Here is a 23,630-nt window from a genome sequence, read left to right as displayed (position 1 = left end):
CCTACCCAGTTAACTCACCAGGCATGTATGATGGGCCACTAGCTATTTAATAAACCTCTTCTTGTTGTTTTCTAACAGTGGAATTAGAAAAGTTGGTGGTTGTCAAACACCTGATAGTATATGACCAGTGGTTTGGGTGTGCTTGATGAGTCACAGGTTGTGTGAACTGATCTAAACATGGTGGCCCAAGCCTTGACAGATGGCAGATCATTTTATCACCCTAACTGTTGATTTCCATAGTATTACAGGCAGAAATCCTTTTGCCTTTAGGTCATTTGATCCTTGCATGGCTAAAACAAAAGCAAATGCCTCTGATATTTCATGGTGTGGACTCTTAAGACCAACTTAATGCCCTTTGATTATATTGTTGCACACCATCACAAGTCTGATTTATTTCACATACCTGCACTGAGAAACCACTATTGGCAGTGGATTCTCAGCGCGCACAGCAGATTCTTGATGTACACAGCAACAGATAATGCTCTTTCACTCATGATAATGTACACTGGTTTCCTCCATTGTTTATGCGAAATGTCGTGCATGAAGTGGCCCTGGGAATGTAAGGGGATAGATGCCAGGATAGTAGTGGTGGGGCAAATAATTTAGCCATCAGCTTGACAGAAGACTAGCAAATATGAACTTAACTGTAACCTATGCAAGACATGACCTGTCGTGGACAAAAGTCTCAGAAGTTGATACAGAAAGAAAACACTTGGTATTGGAGATGACGAAGGAGAGGAGCAGCACAAACATTTGTTAAATGTTTGGATATGGATTATGACTATAAATTCAGCATCAGAAAAAAGTAATAAAGCCTACTGTGAATATAAGGAATAGTGTACGCCACAACCCACACCAGATACCCAGGCACTTGCCCCATGCACTATCCAAATCACCCTGCTTTGTATGAAAGTCATACAAGCCAAGAGCCTGTTATGTACTGAAGTTCTCACCCTGGGCCAGCAGGGGGATACTGTAGATAGTTTTCACTCTGGTCCACATATGCAAATAAGGGATTGAAAGTGACATTCAGTGATTGGATAGTTACAGAAAATGGTTACTGTTGCGTTCTAGTGGAGCTCTATATAAGCAGGCTGGCTGAACCCTTCAGTTCAGTTCAGTTCTGGCCTATGAATAATCAAGAGCTGTTTGAAGAATCGCTGTGTCGTCTGTTATGTTCACCCGCAACTTAACAGAGCCAATGCAAGCTGGAGGGACATTTCTTCCTGTCAGATATTGCTCAGCTGATTAATAAATGTTCAGGAAGCTAGAGGGCAAATAGTTGCGCTAACATTAATAGCTTTAACTATGTACAATATAATATTTCCATGGCCCACCACAGAGTTTCCCATTGTTCCAGCCCATTAATGTCTGTAGATAGGAAACAACATGGGACAAGAAAATGATCTGGGTACTCCCAATATGAAGTTTTTCTGGCCCCGTGGAAAGTCAGTAGTGGCACAAGAAGCAATTGTGCTATGGACCATCTCTGTGCACAGAGACATTACGGGAGTAAAGTAGGATAGAGTAGTGAAAATCATGCTACCCCTTTAGTGTCATCCAAGCTTGAAGCAGTTGCAGGTAAATAAGAAAAACTTATCAACAGATATGGCCTGCAAAGCCAGCTTCCTTAATGAATAATTGTGTGCATCTTTCAAAAAGATTCTTCCCTTGACGGTACATCAAACGTATTTTGAGCCGTGAGCCAATTACGTTTATCTACAACAAACAAGAGAAACACCAACATTGACATCTATGCTAGGAAGTCTTTTTCTAAAAAGCTACCGGTAATTGAAAAGAAACTAGAATATGTCATTTGTATTTCAAGTCAACATGGCCAGTTGGAGGGGAAAAAATTGCCAGTAATATTTAATCAGAAAAACTGGCATTACTCAAAGAATTATGGCAACCATATTGGGATTTTATGGGTAGGGAGTGGCAGAGATCTAGCAGTGAGCAAGTGTAAAGAAAAAGGTCAGATTGACCTGTTTTTTTTCTGGTCGGTTGGGTGACTTCATTGCACCAGGATTGGACCTGTATGAGGTACTCATGTTGGTTTCTTCTCTGTAACTCTGTACTTACGTCCTTGTTGTTTATCCAAATAAAAACTATAAATAAAAGAGGATTGCCAAATATCTGAAGTGGCCCCCTTATAATTTGGGTGTGCTATATGAAATCTGAAGATGCTTTGTCCCATCCCCTCTTTTAAAAAGGGAAAGGGGGCAAAAGATGATGCCAGGGCATTTGTCTAACTGTCCATTACCTGGATTCAATCAATCAGAGGAAATGATGAACAGTATAGTCCTATAGAGGGAAGTGAGTTTCATCTGTAAAGTGCCCACTTGGTTTTTACAGCAAATGTAGTTTATTTGTAGTGACTTTAAAGGAAGAACATAGGCACACTAGCTAAAAGAGATGAAAACTTTAATATAACAACTTGGCACTTTCCATCTCAGAAGGCGTTAAGACATGATAATGCCGTTAAATCATATTCCAAATGCCACAAGAAAATGTTTTGTTTTACAGTCCCTAATGAAGATATCAATTTTCATTAGCTTCAAATGTAAAAGAGATTTGTTTTAAGACAGGTGATGCAGAAATGCATCTGCATAATATATGGAAAGTGAAGAAAAATAGATGGAAATGAAAACAGTGGTATAGCATATATACCTGCCGTTCACTATAATGGCACTGTCTTGAATTTAATATGAATTGAAAAACAATGGATTGCATTAAATGATTTATTTGTCTTAGTAGAAATCACACCCACTTTAAAAAGCTGGGGCACCTAGTTTTGGCTGATCCCCCTATCCGCTCAAAGCCTCCCATCTCCCATGGCACAATGGCTCAGTGTGTTTGGCTGTTAACCAGAAAGTTGGTGGTTCAAGCCCACCCAAGGATGGCTGTGGGCCGGATTCCTGCATTGCAGGGGGTTGGACTAGATGACCCTGGGGGTCCCTTCCAACTCTACAATTCTCTGATCCCCAAAAGCTGCAACTGAGAGTTGGGAGACTCTTTGGAACAGATTGAGAAATGATGTCAAGGACTGTAATATGCGGTGGCTATCCTGACTTTTGTAAGCAGAAGCAGTTTCTGCTAAGTCAATCTCACTTTGAAGGTGAACATAAATGACTATTGGCCAAGTGGTATCTTACCACGGTGTGCATATAATCACTTTGTATGATGTTAATCAATGTGACATGAAGAACTGTACTTCTAGTTTAAAAATTGAGGATTTAAGTCATATTTCCAAGAACACGGCTGCTTGAAACCTGACCAAAGGCACCCCACGCTTATAATGTATATAACCCATAAGGGAATAATTTTTTTAATAATTCTGCATTCACTCCCTCCGTTAATACTTTCCAATTTGTCTAGTCCATTTGCAAGGCCATAATTCCAATTCATTCTGTCAGAATTTGAGTGGCAGAGGTTTAGTTATTATCGCCTGCCCAAGGGAAGAAATGGGAGTAACACATGTATTTTGTTGTGATTTTAAAGTAACCGCTATGCACTGTTAAGCTAAATAGATGAATAAACAGTTGGCTTTTAATATACATTAATTTACACCCTCATTAGTCAAGGTTTTCAATACTTAGCAAGGTATAATCACTGAACATAGATACATGTGGAAAACAAGACTCAGTGGTGTACATTAATTTAGCACTGTCAACTGACCTAGTCAAACATCACTTAATGCTACATAAAATTTGCTGACTGCATTCAGAATGCAGTTTTGCTGGGCTTAGTTTGGCAATTACTGGCACTTATTAAATCAGACTGGAGCTATATTCCAGATCTCTTCTATGTTACGAAGCAACCAAACCTGTTCCAGAAACTACAGGGACCCCCCAGCTGACAAATAATCAGGGCAAGTTAAGCAGACAAATGATGAGACGGTATATGCCTGTGGACTGTCTTGCCAGAGTGGTGCATGCTCTAGTTATCTCCCGCTTGGACTACTGCAATGTGCTCTACGTGGGGCTACCTTTGAAGGTGACCCGGAAACTGCAAATTAATCCAGAATGTGGCAGCTAGAGTGGTGACTGGGAGTGACCACTGGGACCACATAACACCGGTCCTGAGAGATCTGCATTGGCTCCCAGTACATTTCTGAGCACAATTCAAAGTGTTGGTGCTGACCTTTAAAGCCCTAAATGGCCTCAGTCCTGTATACCTGAAGGAGCATCTCCACCCCCAACATTCAGCCCGGACACTGAGGTCCAGCGCCGAAGGCCTTCTGGCGGTTCCCTCACTGCGAGATGCCAAGTTACAGGGAACCAGGCAGAGGGCCTTCTCGGTAGTGGCGCCCGCCCTGTGGAATGCCCTCCCTTCAGATGTGAAGGAAATAAGCAGCTATCATATCTTTAAAAGACATCTGAAGGCAGCCCTGTTTAGGGAAGTTTTTCATATTTAATGCTGTATTGTTTTTAACACTAGATTGGAAGCCGCCCAAAGTGGCTGGGGAAACCCAGCCAGATGCGTGGGGTATAAATAAATTAATAAATAATAATAATAATAATTAATAATAATTAAGCATCCATTTATTTATTTAACTATTCAATATCTCAGACTTTTAGCTTGGTCTAGACAAGTGAATACTAAGAGGTGATATTATCGCCATCTACAAATATCTGAAGGGCTGTCACATGGAAGATGGATCAAGCTTTTTTTGTGCTCCTCCAGGGGACATGAGCCGATGGATTCAAATTACAAGGAAAGATATTCTGAGAAAACATTAGGAAGAACTTTCTGATGGTAGTGGGCAGTTGAGAGTGAAATGGATTGTCTCAGATGGTAGTGGGCTCTCTTTAATTTGATGTTTTTAAACAGAGGCTGGATGGCCATTTGGCAGGGGGGTTTAGCTGCAGGGTGTTAGACCAAATGACCATTGGGGTCCCTTCCAAGTCTATGATTCTATGATTCTACAAATATAAATCTAACCAGTGGGTTCCTGGAAGCAAAATTGAAGTTGCTAGGCAGGCTGTTGGAAGTCAGGACCTCCATGATAGCTTTCTCATCAATGCTACCAGTTCCATGTGCAGAGACAGCCAGACAGCTTTAGCTGTGTAGCCTCCATGTATGAATCATACATTGGTGTCAGGAGGAGGGGTTGGATTTGTTAGGCACTGGGGAATATTTTGAGACAAGCCAGGCCTGGACAAGAGGCATAGACTCTGCTTGAATCAAGATGGAACCAGACAGTTATCGCTCCATATCAAAAAGGTGGCAGAGCAGCCTTTGAACTGATGGCGGGGGGACCAGAGGGAGCTGAGCCAAGTCATATTGATACTCTTGCATTTAATTGTAAATATCATGTAGGCCCATGCTATCATTTACTCTGTGTTAATGGCAGACCCAACAGTTCACATGTGGTTAGATTTTAGCCCCCTTCTTCCAGATCCACTGTGAGACTAAACATTTAAAAATGTAAATATCCAAAGAAGTTTATTAACATACTCTGTTTCAGAAGCCAGTGCAAGGCAAGCTATTTTCAGAGTAAATTACTATAGCTTGGAAAAGAAAAGAACAATTGGCAAGGTAATAATTGGATGGGAGGTAGTGATCCTCAAACCACAACCATTAGTTTGCTGGAAAGTAGAGTGTAAATGTAAAGAAAGTTGGAATGGGCAACTAGGTTAGCCCAAGCTAAGGTAGCAAGACAAAACATCTGAGTTTGAAAGAAATGATGATGCAAAGAAAAATAAAGAAAGGCGCAATAACCAAAATGGGGGAAGAGTGTTGTGGGTGAACAAAATAGCTATTAGGCAAGTGGGTTAATATTTGTTGTACGCTGGCATATTATTGGCTAGGAAGCGTCTGCTCAAATGTTTTAACTGTCTTATATGACAATTCTTCCCCCCCCCCCTGTTGTGGTGGATTTATTTTTATGCAACAATGGAAATCTAAACACATATAGGAATTTCTAGATATATATTCTTTCACTACTTCTTGGAACATATGAACCAGGTCTGAAAGAGACTATGAAAAGGGTCTCTTTAGCCAATGTGTCTGTCATTTTCAGGTGTAAGGTCTGAGAAGAGTGAATTAAAGGTGGCATATGGTGGGTAGACCTTTGGTTTACACGAACACTTCAATTTCAGAAGCAATGGAATGATTTAATCCCTACCGCCTTCTTGCTGTGGGTCAAATCATGTTATGGGTGAAATGTAGCTGCCAGTTCCTCATGGATGGATAACATTTGAAATAAATACTGGAATAACATGAGATGGATGGATCATGTGGGAAGATCTCAAATCAGTGTTGTACATCTTTAGAGGCCTATGATGGGACCTGCCCATTTCTTCTGAATCTGTTATTCAAATATAAATAAAACTGTACCCTATCCATTAGGGTGTGTTCATTGGCTCTGTAGGCATCCCAAATAACAAGGCAAATCTGGACAATACAGGGAAAGGTCTCTGATGCACCTTATGGTACCTTCTTGGTGGCACAATTCAATTCAGAAAGATAAGGTGCATCAGACATTGCCTACGCTTTCTAATGGCTTTGTCTCCTTGACTGTCCAAAGGCCTTGTAACTGGGGAAATGCCCAGAGCTTGAAGTGGTAAGGATGAGATACTCTGTCCATTATGCTTCCTTTCCATTGCTCCGTTTTCCAGCTGTAAGGGCACACATCAGTTTTCATTTCATGAAAGTTCACCAACATTTTGGTGTGAATTTTTCTTCTTCAAATGCTCACGTTTTTGGTAGGGAAGTTTGCCTAACACATTTTGCAAGAGTTCACCTAATGTCCTGCAACTTTGTACATTGTTTTCATTAACATGGAGAACTGTATTGCAAAATTCAGAAAAGTGCAGATATCAAAGTATGGCTGTATTTTGGTACAATACAGTGGTACCTCAGGTTACAAACACTTTGGGTTACAAACTCCGCTAACCCAAAAGTAGTTGCTCTGGGTTGCGAACTTTGCCCCAGGATGAGAATGGAAATCACGTGCTGGCGGCACAGTGGGAGGCCCCATTAGTGAAAGCATGCCTCAGGGTAAGAACAGTTTCGGGTTAAGAACGGACTGTACATTGTTCCAGGAAGTGTGAATTACATAGTTTTGCCTTCCAATTTATCCTTCATCCCGAGAGGTGAGTTAGGGGAATATTTCATTTTGACACATAGGTATAGGTTTTATTCACAGTGAATGATTTCCCCAAGACGTTCCCTATCACAAGGACTGGGGGAGGGGATTTTAAACTGTTAGCTTTTCACACTGATCTATGCATTCCCCAATGCAATTCAGTGGACAGATTTCTCAGCCCAAGAAAAATTCATGGGTGGTGGTGGAGAATCCCACAATCAATGAACCTTTGGGTAAAAAGAGTTCTTGCTGGGCTCCCTTTTTCCTCACACCAGTTTTTCTTGGAAATGGATGCTATTTTTCTGTTACCTCCCTCCCCCATGCAAATCAATGGAGATGTTTCCATGTATCTCCAAAAATTCAGGGAACTCCTTTGAGTTAACAGGGTCTTTGTGAGATGTTCTACACGTCAGTCTTTCCTAGAGATCAGTGTTCTTTTCCACCACCCCTGCCCCCAATAATTCATATTGTCACAACCCTAACATTAATGTCTGCCCTTATGAAAGAACCATTGTATCAATCAATTTGGCAGTCTTCTCCCATTCTGGCAGAAAGTTAAAAGCCCTTTAAAAAAAAAAATTGAAATTCAAAGGTGCCCTACACACCACCACCCCACGGGGGGTGGGGGGCTACAATGACCAAAAAGTTCATCCACTTCTATGAAAAAGGGAATTGTGAGTCAAGGACCCTACGCCCGCTTAGGATAAATAAGACACAAGACGGGCAACAGAGTAAAGCCACGAAGCTGCCGCGTATGCTTGAATGTGGCTCGACCCCTCCCACAAACCAGCCCTATTGGCTGGTGCGCTGGGCAGGGCGTGGCAGCCAGGACAGTGACACAGGGGGCCGACTATGCCCCCCTGCTGATGTGGGATCGGCTCCCGCTCACAACACCTCCCCTCTGTGAGGAGAAGAGGCTATGTCATCACAGTTTTTAGATTCCTCATTATAGTGAATAGGAAGAACACAGGGCCTCACTTTTAACAGATCTGATTTGATCTCATAAGACTCTAAAATGAGCCTGGGTCATGCTGGTGGCACAGCTAATCCAGCATACTGTTCTCACAGAAGCACATTCTTAATAGTCATATAGAAAGCATTCAGATAGGCCAATTCCCTTTTCTCATATTCTCTCTCTCTCTCTCTCTCTCTCTCTCTCTCTCTCTCTCACACACACACACACACACACACAATGACTAGTACCTCCCTACAAGGTAAACCAAATGCAACTGTTGACCACAAGATAATTTCAGATAATTTCACTGGGCACAATCCCTTTTGCAAGAAAATAATCTTGAATATGTTTTTGTACTTAAAAAGCAGAACTGAAAGAAAGGATGTTATTTTGCCTTTGCTCCCGTGGTCTCGTGTTTTTGGGAAGCATCAGAGTGCTGGTGAGTCTGAAATTCTGAGAAAATACTCAGCGGCACCCTGATGCTTTGGTGTTGGTCGCTTGAAACAGATTTCTTTATGTCTGCTGATCTTAAAACAAGATGAGAGCAGTAAAAGGCAATAGCACTACCAAGTAGCCATCGCTTGTTTTCTTGGGGGGTGATACTGTTGAGTAACCATGTGCAAAATGAAAGAACGTATGCCGATCCCTCCTGAATCAGAGCAAAGGTACATCGAGCATAGCATCCTGTTGTCCCCTGTATTCAGCCAGATAAGGAAGGGCTATAGCTCAGTGCTACAGGCAGGGCTATAACTCAGTGCTACAGGCAGTGTGTTGCATGCAAAATCAAAGGTTCAGTACTTGGTATCTCCAGGCATGGCTGAGAAAGACTCAGGTATGCAAGCTTGCCTCTCTACAAGCTTACCGGGCAGCTTAGACAATACTCAGCTAGATGGATCAGTGCAGCTTCCTATGTTCCTATTCCTCCAGAGGACCCACAAACATGGCTTGAAGCTCTCTCATATTGTTGCTCCCCAGCAACTCGAAGCCAGCAGCTACCTCAGAATGTGAAGTTTCCATATAACCATAATGTCTTCTAACCTTTGATAAATTTTATTTTGCTGTGCTTTGTTTTGTTTTTAACTATTCTAGTTGTCTGGAGCTCCTTTGGGGAAATAGACAAAGTAGATTTGTTTAAAAATAAATAATAAATAGACAACCTCCATCTAGGTTAGTGGCGATCAATTCCATGCATTAATTATGTGCTGTGTGAAGTACTACTTTATTTTGTCTGTCTTGCATCCAGCCCGAGTCAGTTGTGTCTGATGCCCTTGAGCTGTAGTATGATGAGATACAGACAGCTTCTCTTTCTGTTTTCTCTATACCGTGCCTAACTAAGATCGATAGTGAGGCTTTTAAGCAAAACAAATTTTAAAAATGAGGCCTTGTTGGCATAATTGACAACATTTCCCGGTGTGAGTCAACATTGTTTTTAGCAAAGGTTGTTTTCTAGCTGCTGTGGCAAAAAATGCATCTGATAGCCTGCTGAAACCTTACAGACCTCCAAATATGTGTTCCTCATGCCAAAATATCTGGATTCTGGGAACCTGGCATGTTAATTACTTCCCAACAGCCAGGTGGAAGAGCTAAAATTAGGGATGTAGGAAACTACCCTCATCTCACAGATGAAATTTGTTGGGCTTAAATTCCCTTGGAATTCCTCACTTGAGGAAGGACTTTCAGATTCGCTTTGAATTTCATTCTAGCCAAACTCCAACTGCAACCAAACAGCATGTTGATACATTTCACTAGTGTTAATGCAACTCTATAGGCTTCTGTTGAATTCTTCAAATTACAGAAGAAAAACATTTTCATGCTTTGAATTTATGGGGGGGGAGAATACATCATTGGGGCTCACCGAGTCCATGTTTCATTGGGTTACTTTCCCACAAGAAAGAAACCTGGATTGACAGACTGAATCATCAGGAATTACAGACATAATCAAAGACATGATTGCTTTTTTCTCTAACATGAGAAAAAATGAATTGTACTCCAATATACTTAGGGTATTTTTGCATTATCTAAGCAGCTGGAATTTCAAAACAGTCATGAATGGGCACTCCAAGCCAGGTTTCAGATAGACTGGCCCATTCCCTTGAGGAGTTCCTGTGGTTCTGCACACCCTTGAATTAGAGTTGGATTGAGGGAGATCTCCAATAGCAGCAATGAATGTGTGTCTATACATATATAGTAGTCGGTTTTGTAAGGTTAAGGAATGGATTATAGCTCAGTAGGTGATCACGTGCATGGCATGCAGAAGGTCTCAGGTTTGGTCCCTGGCACATCTAGTTATAAGGAACTCAGTTGCACTGTTTGGGAAGGGCATCTATGCCTGGCAAAGCAGTTGGCATGGACAGTACTGGCCCGATGCATCAATGGTCTGACACTGACTCAGAACAATACAGATAAAAAGCAGCAAAAAGGGATGTACAATAACATTTTTAAGGAAAATGTGACATCACATGAGGGGGTTTTTTATTTTCATGCCAAGAGGTATGAAAATGAAATTGTTTGGAAATGACAGCATTGTAGGCTGAGGAAATGTGTGCTTAGTGCAGTTCAGGTGTGCATTCACTACAGGCAACAAAAGAGGCAGGGAGGGTGGAAAGGTTGGAGGTTTCAGGGAGTGACTGCAAGCATAGATTTTTATTTTTATTTTTTAAAAAAAATTATACGTGATTTTATAAATGCTCACCATGGTTCTGAGACCCAGCCTCACCTCATGGGCAATCTCCAAGGGGCAAAAAAACACAGAGAAGAAGAAGAAGAGGGAGGGGAAAATGATCAAATAGTGTGGCTTCTAAGAAATGTACACATAGTGATGACAGATATCAGCAGACCCATGTCATGCAACACTGATGATAGTAAGCAAAATGTCTGCATCTTTTATTTGAACTCTTCCCCCCATCCTTCAGCATATGCCAGACATGCCCCAAAGTGTGTTGGGGTTTTGGTGGGAGTGGAAGAAATACTTTCTAATTTTTCTCAGATTAATGTGTTACCCTTGGTATTTTTTCATTGCTGATCAATCACACCCATCACTGACATGCCACATGACATGAAATTGTCATTTCAAAGCAGGTTTTGATTTATTTCAGCTATACCTGCATTGCATTTCAATGTACTCTTACTTGGAAATAAGCCTCACGGGATAAATTTGCTTCCAAGTAAGTATGAATAAAATGATAGTACATATCATCTGGAATATGAGTAAAACCATTCAAACAAATCAAGGTATGTTTTTCCGTGTGACCTGGCCTGGAATTAGTAGTGGCATGAACTGGTTGCCTCCCACTTCTGATTTTTTTGGCGGAGTTGTGCGCTCAGTCACGAGTTTGCCTTCAATCAGCCAAATCAGATATTTCCTATTTGTGACATAAATGGCACACTAAAAATACACCCAAACTACTGAAAGTGACTGGCACGGTCCAGGTTAATTTGTCTGGTTCTGTTGGAGGTTTTCATTTTTAATTTTTGTGTACTTCATACTCTAAAATGCTATTTTCTTCACCATTTTGGATACCGAAAAAGAATTGTAGATTGGAAAAGAAAGGAAGTATACAAGTTTCACCAATAAATTAGGTAATCTCAATTAGTGCTACATTTTAGGAGTGCTTTATATATTTATTTGGTGGTGAAGGCAGGCTCACAGTAACCACTGAGGCCAGCGTAGGAAAGTATTTCAAATTGTGTGCATGTTGGCAGGTGTTTGGATGACCGGCAGCTGTGTCCCATTCGCTTGGAACAGGATTCTATTTTGGCATAATTTTCTCTGTACAAGTTAAGCCTAGTACAGAGATTAACTCATCGTATTTCATAACATCATATTTCATCGTATTTCATAACATGGCTGGGCCATTCAGTGGCCTTATGGCTTGTCCTCCTTGTCTCGGGTATTGGAAAGTCAACTTCTTTTCTGAGAAACCCTTGTATAGCTTCCATGGAACCCAAGGCTTCTTGCGCTTATCTTTCATATTAATACAGGCCATACGTTATAGCTATACGACATTCCTTTGCTACTGCCGGTTACATGTTGCAGTGGGAACACGTAAATCACCCCCTCCCCTTATTCCTCACTCTTCCCCTGGAACAGAGATGCTGGTAGATTAGAGTAGTCCAGATTTCTAAACAGTTCAGTACCTTGATTTAAGATTGTATGTCCGAGAATTATCCAACCACCTATCACAAAAAAACTGTTTGTCAAATGGCCAGGTTTTCAACAGCTCTTCAAGTTCTATTTGCATGGTAGTTTTGGAACTCCATTCAGATGGTAGTAAAGAGCTAATGATAAGCTGATATTTCTCTGAAAAGTGTTGGAGAAGAGTAGAATGACTTCCATTCTTCTCTATCTACACTCTGGAATCTACAGGAGATTCCACATTCCAAGGTAGCTTGTTTGGGTGGAAATCTGTCTTAGTAAGTATAAGTGAATACAGGCCATTGTTTAACAAGTGATAACTTGCTTCCAGTGCGTGTGACCATTTTACAGAGCCTCAAACACATTACTTTCCGATGGAATCAGTGATAAATTCAAACTCTCAGTCATCTAACCACAATTACGGCTGCAATTTGGGATGGAAGGACCTGCTAGTTCTCCCAGTTTCTCATTTTTTTCCAAATCTTAAATTCTGCTCTCTAGATTTCTGCCACAATTTGTGAATTTCCTCGCAAAAATTCACCAGCATTTTGGTGTGAATTTATCCTAGTGAACACATTTTTTTCATACTAAACCCCATTGTACTCTGAGTCCCCACTGAACTCTGGAGTACTTACTTCTGAGTAGACAGTCTGTAGACAGGACTGGATTGTAAGCAATGAAAATTTAAGAGGCTGCACATGTGAATTGGCCCTGTGTAGTAGCTAGCGTACTACTGTTCTACTGCCCTGTATTGCCAGTGACATTTTTTATTATTATTTCCTGCTCCCAAAAGTTTATTTCATCTTAGAAAATTAAAGTACAATGCAGTGATACATACAGATGATTATTTATATGAGAAATTTTAGCAAAAAAAGTACACAGATTTCAGATGTGATTGAAATACATAAAAATAATAATTTAAAAAGCAATGTAAAATATAAACATACAATGAAGGGGAATATATATATATTTAAAATCTTGTATTTTTCTTCACATGGAATAGGGAACACAAGTTGGAAAAAACAAAACAGTAAAACGAAAAACAGCCAGCAATAGGGTGGGTTGGGGGAGAAGACAGTGATGAAATGGCAAAGAAGAGAGAGATAATAGTCCAGGCATAGGCAAACTCAGCCCTCCAGATGTTTTGGGACTACAATTCCCATCATCCCTGACCACTGGTCCTGCTAGCTAGGGATCATGGGAGTTGTAGTCCCAAAACATCTGGAGGGTCAAGTTTGCCAACGCCTGTGATAGTCTGTGTTGAGAGTTGTCAACCTGTTGTCTGGCAGATGTTGAGAAAGACACTTCCAATCAGCTCTAGCCAGCATGGCCAAAGTGATGGTGGGAGTCCACAACATCTGGAGAGCACCATGGTGCCTGTCTTCAGTGTCTTCATTTTTAAGTAGGAGGAAGGACCCAGTTCCCAAAACAGTTCAGCTAATTTTCTACTCTGAAAGTGCATGAATGCCCCAGTTGTGCTTTTTTAAAAAAAAAAAAATTAAAAAAATGGAGGTGATACATACCTAAGTACAATGGATCCAGGTGGTACACAATGGCTACCATTATGCAGAACCCGTGGTGTTATTTTTTTCAGTCCCTAAGGGATGTTCCTCCTTCTGGCAGCTATTCTACATGATCAGAAATCCCATGCAATGTATTCCTTGCTGGACTCTACTACTTTAGATTGCATGGAGAACAGCATTTCCAACTTAGTCCATTTATTGAGGAGCCCAATCAGCAAGTAACATAGCTCTGTAGTGTACACCTGGCACCAATATCGAGTCTCTCTTCAGTGCCAGGTGAATAATGTTCCCTAGCCTTTTCTTTAGTTTTTATGATTTTATGCTAATTTGTAGTGCAATTTGCTGGGTGATCAAATTCATTGTATTTATTGTATTTTCATTTTTATGCTGTGCACCACTCGGCGAGCCCAGGCTGCAGAGATGCTAGCAAATATTTCAGTAAATAAAACAAAGCATGAGAGCAATTCACACCACACATACAGGAGAAAGATCAAATAATTGAATGCTCATACGTAAAATATTTCTTGCAAATACAAAATCAGCATGTTTGAGAGATACTTGTAGCCTGTCCTTCTCCCTTGCATACTTGCTTTAAATATGCAGACAGTTTTTTTGTTCAGAAAGAGGGATCATTCAAACATTTCACACACACAGTTTGAAGTGATACTGTCCATCACTGGATACATTACATGGGACTGTCACTTGTGAAGCTTGACTCTAAGACAGCAGGATTTTTTAGGATGCAAATGTTTTGAGGTAGGTTAGAATGCACCCATCATTAACAGCTATGGTATTATTCAAGCTAAATACACTGAAAGGGGGAGGTTTTCTTTTAGTTGATACATCAAACATTATATACCACTTACTAGAACAAAAGAGCTCTAGGCAGTTTAAAATATTCATGAAAAATACCAATAAAATTGTATTTATGATGGTTGTGGCATTAGAGATCACAATAAGGCACAAAACATGTAAACCTGGTTAGGCTTGTAAAAAGAAAAAGATAAAAAAAGATAAAAATGATTGACACTCCTACAGTGCCAGAGGCAAACCTGTAGGAACAGGTCATCTCTAGTTCAAAAGCTTTGCACACTAGAGCCTTGTGCACTGATTTCAAAAAATTATTGGTTTGCAGGAAGATGAGTGAAGGCACTGACAATAACAAAATGCCAGTATTTTAGCTCCTGCAGTGCTAATCTCACTATTGGCCCTTTGAAAGCTGCTAAGAGGCAAAAGACATTCTAGTACAGTAGAATGTTTTTCACATGGTCTGATAAGGAGCAGTTAGGCAAACACAAGTTGCTTTCAGCTGCTAATAGCAGCAGACCTAACAGACAGCTGTTTTCGCTACACAGCAAAATGAAGGTTAGGGAGTGGGGAAAGATACTTAGCAAAGCTGAATCCAGTACAGTATTTAAAGGTGGCCTTGTTGAAAGTCCCTTTTCCACACAACTGATAAAGGTACTGGGAACCTGTCCTCCTTTACATCTTACCTTCCCAATGTGATTACATAAAAACCCTGTTTTAACTAATGGCCGCAACAGATTGCAAAATAGGATTTATTGATGGCTTGAAATGTGCCCGAGGGCCTCTCTCCTTGATAGCAATTTCTGGGACTCCCTAGGAACTGCTATAAAATTATGATGTAAATTAGATTATTAATTAGGACAGGTTTAGACGGTTCAGTGTGCATTATTTTTTATCGTTATCAGGCGAAAACTCAATAACAAACTGATGATAGGGAGCTGTAAGGTATCTAGGAACTTCATAAATGTAAGCACCAATGCTATTTTTCTAGAAAAAGACGTACCGGAACTCACCATGAATGCCTCCCTTGTTCTCTTACAATGGCAATGATGCCCACCTGAGAGGTGCCGGAACTGAGTTCCAGCTGAAAAAGCCTGGTAAGCACCATCCATAATCTCAAGATGGAACAATGACCTAAATGATGGGGAACCTGTCCCTCTCCAGGTATTGTTGAACTACAGCTCCCATCATCTCTGATCATGAGCCATGTTACCTGGTACTGACAGAAGTGGGAATCCAGAAGGTCACACATTCCCCATCTCAGACCTAAAAGTAGCCAAGGCAGTGAATAGCTTGCAAGTCATGCCATGATCAGCATCAAAGTGGCTTCCTCTGCCTAGATACTACCTTAGAGAGGAGTTGTCTGTTTCTGTGATCTACCCAAAGTTATTAATCCATTTTTCATTTCTTAAAGTATCGCCTCCTACTGAACTTAGGTTAAAAATATACTCCCAGGAGGAAATTCCCCCGAAATGTTTCAATCAAATCTTCCACGGTTGGTTTGCCTTAAAATCCTGGCTGTAAGATCCCTGCAGTGCTTGCAGGGCATAGTTGATTGAAATTCTGCACTGCTACAGTGGCCGGTGAGTGTGGGCTATGCAAAGTGCCTACTTGCTGGCAAAGCAGATCTTAGAAATGGGTGGTTAGCATTTTGCAATGTTAGAGAGCATTTAGCAAGCAATGACTAGGCTCTGGCAATTCCAAGAGACAGTCCTATTAGCAAAACTGCAGATTCCAAAGCATTAGTGAAGCTGGACACAATCAGAAGCCCATTGGAATTCTGTGCAAGAAGCAGACAAAGAAAGAATCCCAACAATGAGAAACAGCAAAGAATGGCGAAAAAGCCCCCTTCCCAAATGAATGGAGAGTTGAATACCTTGGTATAAAAAGAAGTTGACCTCTATTTAACCATTCGTTTTTGTATTTGGCTACAACTTTGGGGCATAGTTTGTATTACGTGTGCTTGGGGAAATAACATGACCGCTGTGTTGCATTGTAAGAACTTTGTATAGGTAGGACTTTTCATTATATTATTTTTAATAGTGGCACTCTTTGATATTACGGCTGAAAGGAAATGCCTCTCAAAATCCCTTTGCATATTACAAAAATAGTAGAGCTACTCCAGGTATATCTTGTAAAATAAAAACCACTTCTGAGGACTAGAGCTGGATGGTATCTGGTTTTCAACATTGTGATATATCACAATGCCCGAACACCAAAAACATCTGAAAAAGTGGCTGGGTTCAGGAGGGAGGGAGAAGCGACCAGGAGGAAGGGAAGGTAGCTTCCTGCTTCCTCAGTTAAAGGAGTTCCTAGTGACTCGCTCCCTCCACTGCCCAGTCCCGGCCTCAGCAGAGGGAGCCTGAGAAGGTCTCTCCCATCTGCCTGCCTGCAAGCAGGGTGGGCTGCCTCATTCTTCCTGCGACTGACCAGGAGGAAAGAGGCAGCCCGCCTAACTTGCTTGGGCAAAGGCAAACATGCAGACAGGCAGATGGGCAAGCTGGCAATACATCGCGACTCCCTGGCTGCTGCCAGCACAACGCAGGCAGGAGTGAAATGCACTGTGATGGGCCGTGCATGTATTGCCAGCTCAAAATGTCTGAAACTGGTTTCAGACAATGAATGAAGTACATGTGCATCCACATGTAGACATACCTTTTAAAAAAGTTGTGCATTATTCACACATAGTATGGCAGCTTTCTCCAGTCTTAGGTTTTCAGATGTTGTTGGTCTATCCCCATTATCCTTGACTATTCTGGCTGTGGACAATGGAGGTTATATTCCAGCAACTTCTGAGGAAGGCTGTTGTGTGAGATATACTTTGGGCACACCTTTCAGAAAAATGTACCTGGCAGTTTGGCAAGATGTAAAATAGGCCCTATTTGAATGAACTAAATCAGCAATTCCATTTTGCACCAAGAACCCACCATGTTCGAAGTGGTGAGAAATGCAGGGTAGAAAGCATGCGTTTTAATTGGTCATCCGTCCACTGATTATAAATAATATTTTGCATTTCAACCAATAACAGATTCAATTATACAATTATACAAGTGTGCATGTATCACCAACAGCTAATTCATTATAGGTGCCATTTTGAGATAGTGAAGTGAGTGAACCTTGGAAAGAAAGACAATCCTTAATACATTTCTCTCTCTCTTTAAAGTGGCATTCTAGAACAAAAGGTCTAAACATTTAACTTATAAATGTATCAATTAAACATTGTTCTCATTAATCCTGGCTGCCTCCCCACCACCACCACACCATCAACTAACATCCTAATCCTATCAAAGTTTTCTCAGAAACGGTTCCTACTTTCTTCAATGGATTTACTCTCCCAAATATAAGGAAAGTAGATTTGATGCAGAATCCATGACCCATTTTTTAAAAAGTTAATAGAACAAGGGCTATGATTCTGGGGGACAGAACAACTTAATCTCTCCCCTACTTCTAATTCTCTTGTCCTGATTAAAATTGCACTGTAGGTTTCTCCCTACAGGACAAACAGCAGCCACAGGGGGAAATTTCAGTCAGGAAAATGCTGTGGGAGAGAAATGTTACTGCCACATTTTCCACAGCTCTGTATGAGGCCTTGTCCCACCGCATTCAGATAAAAAAAACAACCTCTGGGACACAGTTGGTTTATATATTTCTTCCACATCATGTCTAGTTGTGCCCTGAAAGTTGGGCAACACTGACAGGGCAAATCAGCATTTATTTCATGAGTCAGTTTCACAAGGGTTTATTCAGAAGTTATGTCCCACCTCTTCATTAATTTACAGAGGGTTTTTTTCTAAATAATAATAATAATAATAATGCATGAAAACTTGTATTTGAATGGTATTTTTGAATCTATTTTCTCACTAAATAGTTTTTTTTTTATTACTTCATAGTATGCATTTATATAGGCTTTTTTAAATCCCAAAGCACACACTATATATAATACACATTTGGGTGTGTCTTTTGAACTTAGAACTGCATCACAATTTTGGAGAACTGAAAAATTCAAAAAATATCTACAGTCTAAGAGGCTACTTTGAATCGGAATCCACAAAGAGCAAATTCCTCAAACACCCCTACTGCCATGAACATGCAGAAGACTGAACTTTAAAGGGTTCGGTTCAATTTAGTTTTAGTTCACTCACTATTAACTGAACGAACTAAAGGTTTCAGCCCTCATACTAATAATGTGTCTTTGCCCATAGATGGATTTCTCCACACATCATCTCTTCGTGAATAAGAAATGGATTCATGATACTCTTGGCTACGTGAGCAAATTAAGTAAGTTATTTTTTGACCAAAAAAAGTTCCCTTTGAAAAGAATGCACAGTGGACTTACATACAAAATGATTTCTCTGACTTGGATGTGAAGCATGGTAGCTGAAGACTTGGAGGACAAATTGAATGAACAAGTAGGAAATCCAGACAAGTGGAATGTTAATGACAAGTAGCATTATAGAATATAGGCCTTCCCATCAGTTTGTATGTGGTAGGCATGTCAATTAGTGGAACACTCTGGCTATTCAGAAATAAAAATTAAAAGTGATAGGCCCTGTGTTCTTCCCCAGTCAGGGTGTAGCTGCTGTCATAACCCTCTGGTACAAAGCATCTGTTCAAGATGAAAAGAAGGTTAAAGTGCCTTAATGTCTCAAAGCCCAACAGAGAGGTGAGGTTGTTAAAGATTGAAACGGATGCAAACAGATGCTGTCTCTTTGCACGATATGGCTATGACAGGTTGATTATTATTGCTTTGAAATATTTGCAAGAAAAACCTTTGATAACAGGCAATTTCATATTCTGACTATAAGAGATACTTAACTAAAAGCCGCTCATTTAGCTCTGAAGAGTATTATTTTTAGAAAGAGACAAGAAGTGGGGGGGGGGGGACATCAACCAGTGATGGGGCCTGAATGATTTATTGTGTTATTAATGAGTGGAATAAAGATTCATTCATCTGTTCAAACAAAGGAAAACAGCATTACATATTTCTCTAAAAGAGCTTGCCTTAGTTATGCACTGCTCCCACACTTCCTTTGTAAAGGGATATTTTCCTCCACAAAGAAAACTGAGTTACATAAGAGCACATGGGAACATACTGAAGTTCCTTGCTGCCGTATTTTGACATCATCCTCTGCAATCCCTCTCTGACTGCTTTATCAGCTAACAGCAACTAACTACCATAGAGACTTCACATCTTGGAATGAAATAATCTCTCCATGGTGGCAGAAGACACATGGGAAGGGCCTTACTCAAGTCCCCATTTCACAAACAACCAGTTCAGTGGCTTTCATATGCACCCTCCCCCCCAAAAAAAATCGCCAAGCTGAACACAGACCCTACTAGAAGCTCAATAAACCTCATGCTCTTGTGGTTTACCTAGGACTGCAAAAAAATGGGACAGGAAAGGTTGTTTAGCTCCTGTGAGATCACAATACATGACTATATTTGAGCTGTCTTGGTGAATCATGAGTTGCGTATACCCAAGTTAAAAAATATATAGTTAAACTATTAAATGGTTTGAAGTCACTAGGTTCCACCTGACCTATCTAGCTTGTTACTCAAGATTCATGTCACCTGGTGACTGCATTATTGCTTCTATTGCCTTAACCAAACGATCAGATGAGGGCCCCAAGTGAGGTAAATAGCCTTACACTTGCTCTCAATCTCCCCATATTCCAGGTCAAGTATTTTAACACCAAACCAGAAGGGCAAAAAAGCAGTCCTTGGGGTCGAGGAGGAGGTGACATGTGGTGCAGGCTTGGCCAGCAGGTAAACATGGGATTTTTGTTGTTGTTGTTGCAAGAATCAGGAGGTGTTGAATCTGTGTATTTAAGGCAGCCCTAAACATCCTTGTCTGTCAGTTTTAACAGAGGGGGCCAAAGGCATGGTGCCTGAGCTACTCTCTTACCCCTAAAGATGGTCTCTCCATGGCAAGGTTGAGGCACAATGGTGGGGCAATGTGGGAATGTTTGCAGTGCTGCTGCTGCCCAGGCTGTATCTGCTCTATAAATAAATACAGGACTTTAGTTGCCAGAGCTGACATTTTGGTACCTTCCATAAAACACAAACATTAGGGATTTTTTATAAAAAAAAATATGGAAAAAGTATATAACTTTTTAAAAAGAAAGAAACCTGTGCTTAAATGTAATTATCTGCAATTGTAATCCAGTGAACTGGATTTCCACAGCTTCAGTTTGATGTAAGTTTTACATTCTCTACACTTAATTGTGATAAGAATAAAAGTTATGGACCTCTTTGGGTGTCTCTTGATGACAACGGTTGCTGCTCCACCACAACTCCAGGGCTGCCACCAAACAGGCCAGGAGCAGGCCCACTGCCAAAATGCAGAAGACCCCTGCAAAACTGTGAAGCTTCAAGGCCTTCCCATCCGTCTGTGCATTGGTGTGGCTGTTCAGATCACAGCGTCCCATTCGTGGCCACCATTTCTCTTTGAACACATCCAAGTATCCAGCTTCTTGTAGTTCTAGGATCCTGCAGAGATCATTTTAGGGAAAACCACAAGCATTATATTTCTACAAGGAAAGCTTGCACAGAGGAAATGTGCAAAGGAAGAATATAAATTTGACAATCGGCAAGGTTTGTGCTACCAAAAAAAATGTATACCCAATTGTACAATGAACGAGATATGAACACTGTAAAGTTTTGCAGGAATCAATATTAACAACACACTCAGAAAGTTGTGAATAAGTAAGGGCCTCTCAACATATTGGGTTGGATCCACCATTGTACTTGTGGGGTGGAAATGGTGCTACCGTTGCTGTTCAGCAAACTGTGGCACAAGTCTTTCCTCAGCATTATCTTGGTGCCATGCATAATGGTCAAAAATAATGTTGAGAACATTACTTAGTACAAATGAGGCCTCACTTGTGAGTTCAGAAGTGTCTCTCTGTTGAAAAGTAACCCCCAGCTGTGACCAGTTAGAGGAAGCAAGCACTATCAAGCTGTGCTTTTGAAGCACACAAACACTGTGCTTGTGGGTAGGAGTGCAATAGGTCTCCAACTACAGGAGAAGTCCTAATGGCCTCTGTGCAAACCATTATAGGCAGCGATGGCCACTCCCTTACTCAACAAAACAGCCCATGAAGAAAGGCTTGACTAAGAGACCTTAGGATACTAAATCTGATAGCCAGAAGAGGTACAGCAGAGAACCCCCAACCTGTCAGGCCCCATTTAGCGAATCCCCTCCCTACACACTATGAGAGGGCTGAACAGGCATACTTTCTTTGTTCTCCTGCCTATCATTTCCATTGGTTTATTAAATTGACCTTGTTATAGTTCCAGGTCCCAAGAGCTCCAAATCATACACTGAACTGGATAGATTAACAATGCTTGCCAAATTCCTGTCCAGCCAGATTTTTGCACTGGAGTGGCGAGATGTGGACACAGAAAACAATAGACACTGGCAGAATTGGGATGGGAAGCAGCCTTGACCCCCAAACAAAAGCCAACAGGTAACTGTAGAGCTAGGCATGGTTTCCTGCAATCAGCTTCTGTGGTACTGCCTATCAGCACAGCAAGACTTAAGAGAGCATTACCTTACATATTCATAGCCCCATTTTGTTTGACAACTGACAGGCATGAAAACCCCTGAATTAGGCACCACAGGGAAAAACTGCAAACTTCATACAGATGCTCTGATGATTAAATCTCCAGGAGTGCTTCTGTTTAAGGATCATACCAGTCGTTGACAACAGCTTTGTACTCCTCCAAAGAGATTGTGGGAAACAGAAATTCAAGTGTGTGTGGTGAGGAATTATTTTCCATTGAAGCACTGCCAATCCTAAACTAGCACATAGCTGAAGATGTCAAACAGCCCTGCCTGAGATGCTGGTGATCCACAGATAATCAAGACTGGGCTGCTCTGACTCACGCAGGCTTGGTCATGTACCCATTTTGTACAAGATGTACAAAATCTGCCCCAGCTACAATAAAACATGTCTCCACCATATTTGTCTCTACAACCACAACAGGCACTGTAACTCTCCAGTTATTTGACATTACCCTCAATGGCACACTTGAGACGATGGATGACAACAGACAAAAGCTCTGACTGACCTGGATAGCCCCCCAAACTGCCCTGGTATAAGTCAAGTGCTACTTGATTATAGTTTAGGGAGATCCATCTTGAACCTGATCTTATCATGATCAGAGTGAATATAAAAGCATCATATATAGAACAGAAGAATAGAAGTATTTCTGCAGAGTGAAAACCATAACATATGTCATCTGCTTCCTTTCCTGCTTCTGGAAACATCCCCATGTGCCTGTTCTGCTTTCCTTTTTTCCACCTAAATTGTCAGTTCAGACTTCCAGGAATGCTCATGTTTTGTTTCCAAAGCGAGACACACTAAACCAAATGCAATCACTATTGCACATATTGATTATGAAGGTGACATGTTGTTCAGGACTTGCCCTAATGAAATGGTAATTCTGGTCCTCTGTTAGCTTATTTTGGAGGAGATCTCACAGAACGTCACAAAATTATTCTTTCTGCTAGTAGACGAAGCCTCCTTTTGCAGAAGGCTAAATCTGGATCCAACCCATTATGCTTTTAAAATATACATCTGGTATTTTAAAGAGCAGAGCAAGAAGCATGAATTATGAATGTGGCAAAAAGGTGCTGGGAAACTTATTATCATACAGGTATACTCATTAGAGAGACAGGGTTGACTGCAGCTTCCTGTTGAGCAGCAAACCTGGGTTTGTTGCTGTGAAAAAGGTAAAGTGGCTCTTAGGAGCACCTCTCATTTGCCTACCTTTGAGCATAGAATAATACACCACACATTTCTCACTGATTATTCCCCACTTGACAGTTTTCATTAATTTGTAGCCATAATTTTCTACTCTCGCACAGTTCTTCGCCTGTGAACTAGTCCTAATTTAGAAAGGGCTGGACTGCCCCTCTGTCCCTGCGTCCCCCATACTCACCTGAATTGAGAACCAGATGGGCCATCCTGTGACCCTGAAGAAGCGACAAAACTGAAATGCATTGCTACAAGCGATATTCACCCAGAAGCAGCTGATTAGCCAAGGCTCTAAATGCCAGCAAATGGGATACTCGGCTTGGGGAAGGGGTTCAAGCCCGAGCACTTTTGTATT

The 23,630-nt window shown here is 41.0% G+C and overlaps 1 protein-coding gene and 1 long non-coding RNA gene across 9 annotated transcripts in view; one reads left to right on the top strand and one right to left on the bottom strand.

Moving 5' to 3' along the window:
* Positions 1-23,630, bottom strand: part of GRID1 (glutamate ionotropic receptor delta type subunit 1) — a 737,412-nt gene that overhangs the window by 3,671 nt on the left and 710,111 nt on the right. For 2 of the 6 annotated variants that reach the window (XM_081861132.1, XM_081861133.1), the window contains exons 15-17: positions 20,762-21,002; positions 20,419-20,508; positions 10,741-10,776 (exon numbers count right to left, since the gene is read on the bottom strand). In XM_081861132.1, coding sequence (XP_081717258.1) covers positions 10,741-10,776; positions 20,419-20,508; positions 20,762-21,002 — 367 coding nt within the window. Of the gene's footprint in view, positions 1-10,740; positions 10,777-20,418; positions 20,514-20,761; positions 21,003-23,630 lie in introns of those variants that run through there. The other 4 variants (XM_081861137.1, XM_081861134.1, XM_081861136.1 and 1 more) reach the window with 4 other exon arrangements.
* On the top strand, positions 12,431-23,626 carry LOC309341642. Of its 3 annotated transcripts, XR_014156484.1 has the most exons (5): positions 12,431-12,461; positions 18,716-18,791; positions 20,190-20,279; positions 21,880-21,982; positions 23,386-23,626. It is a non-coding gene; the product is annotated as an uncharacterized lncRNA (long non-coding RNA). The 3 variants fall into 3 exon arrangements; XR_014156485.1 differs by lacking the exon at positions 12,431-12,461 and having other exon boundaries at positions 12,982-20,279; positions 21,884-21,982; XR_014156486.1 differs by lacking the exon at positions 12,431-12,461 and having other exon boundaries at positions 12,982-20,279.

This window comes from Podarcis erhardii (genome assembly GCF_964252035.2).
Source record: "Podarcis erhardii genome assembly, chromosome: 5".
NCBI classification, from domain to species: Eukaryota; Metazoa; Chordata; class Lepidosauria; order Squamata; family Lacertidae; genus Podarcis; species Podarcis erhardii.
Note: the sequence above shows the minus strand (reverse complement) of the source record. Positions and strands in the feature narration are given on the sequence as shown.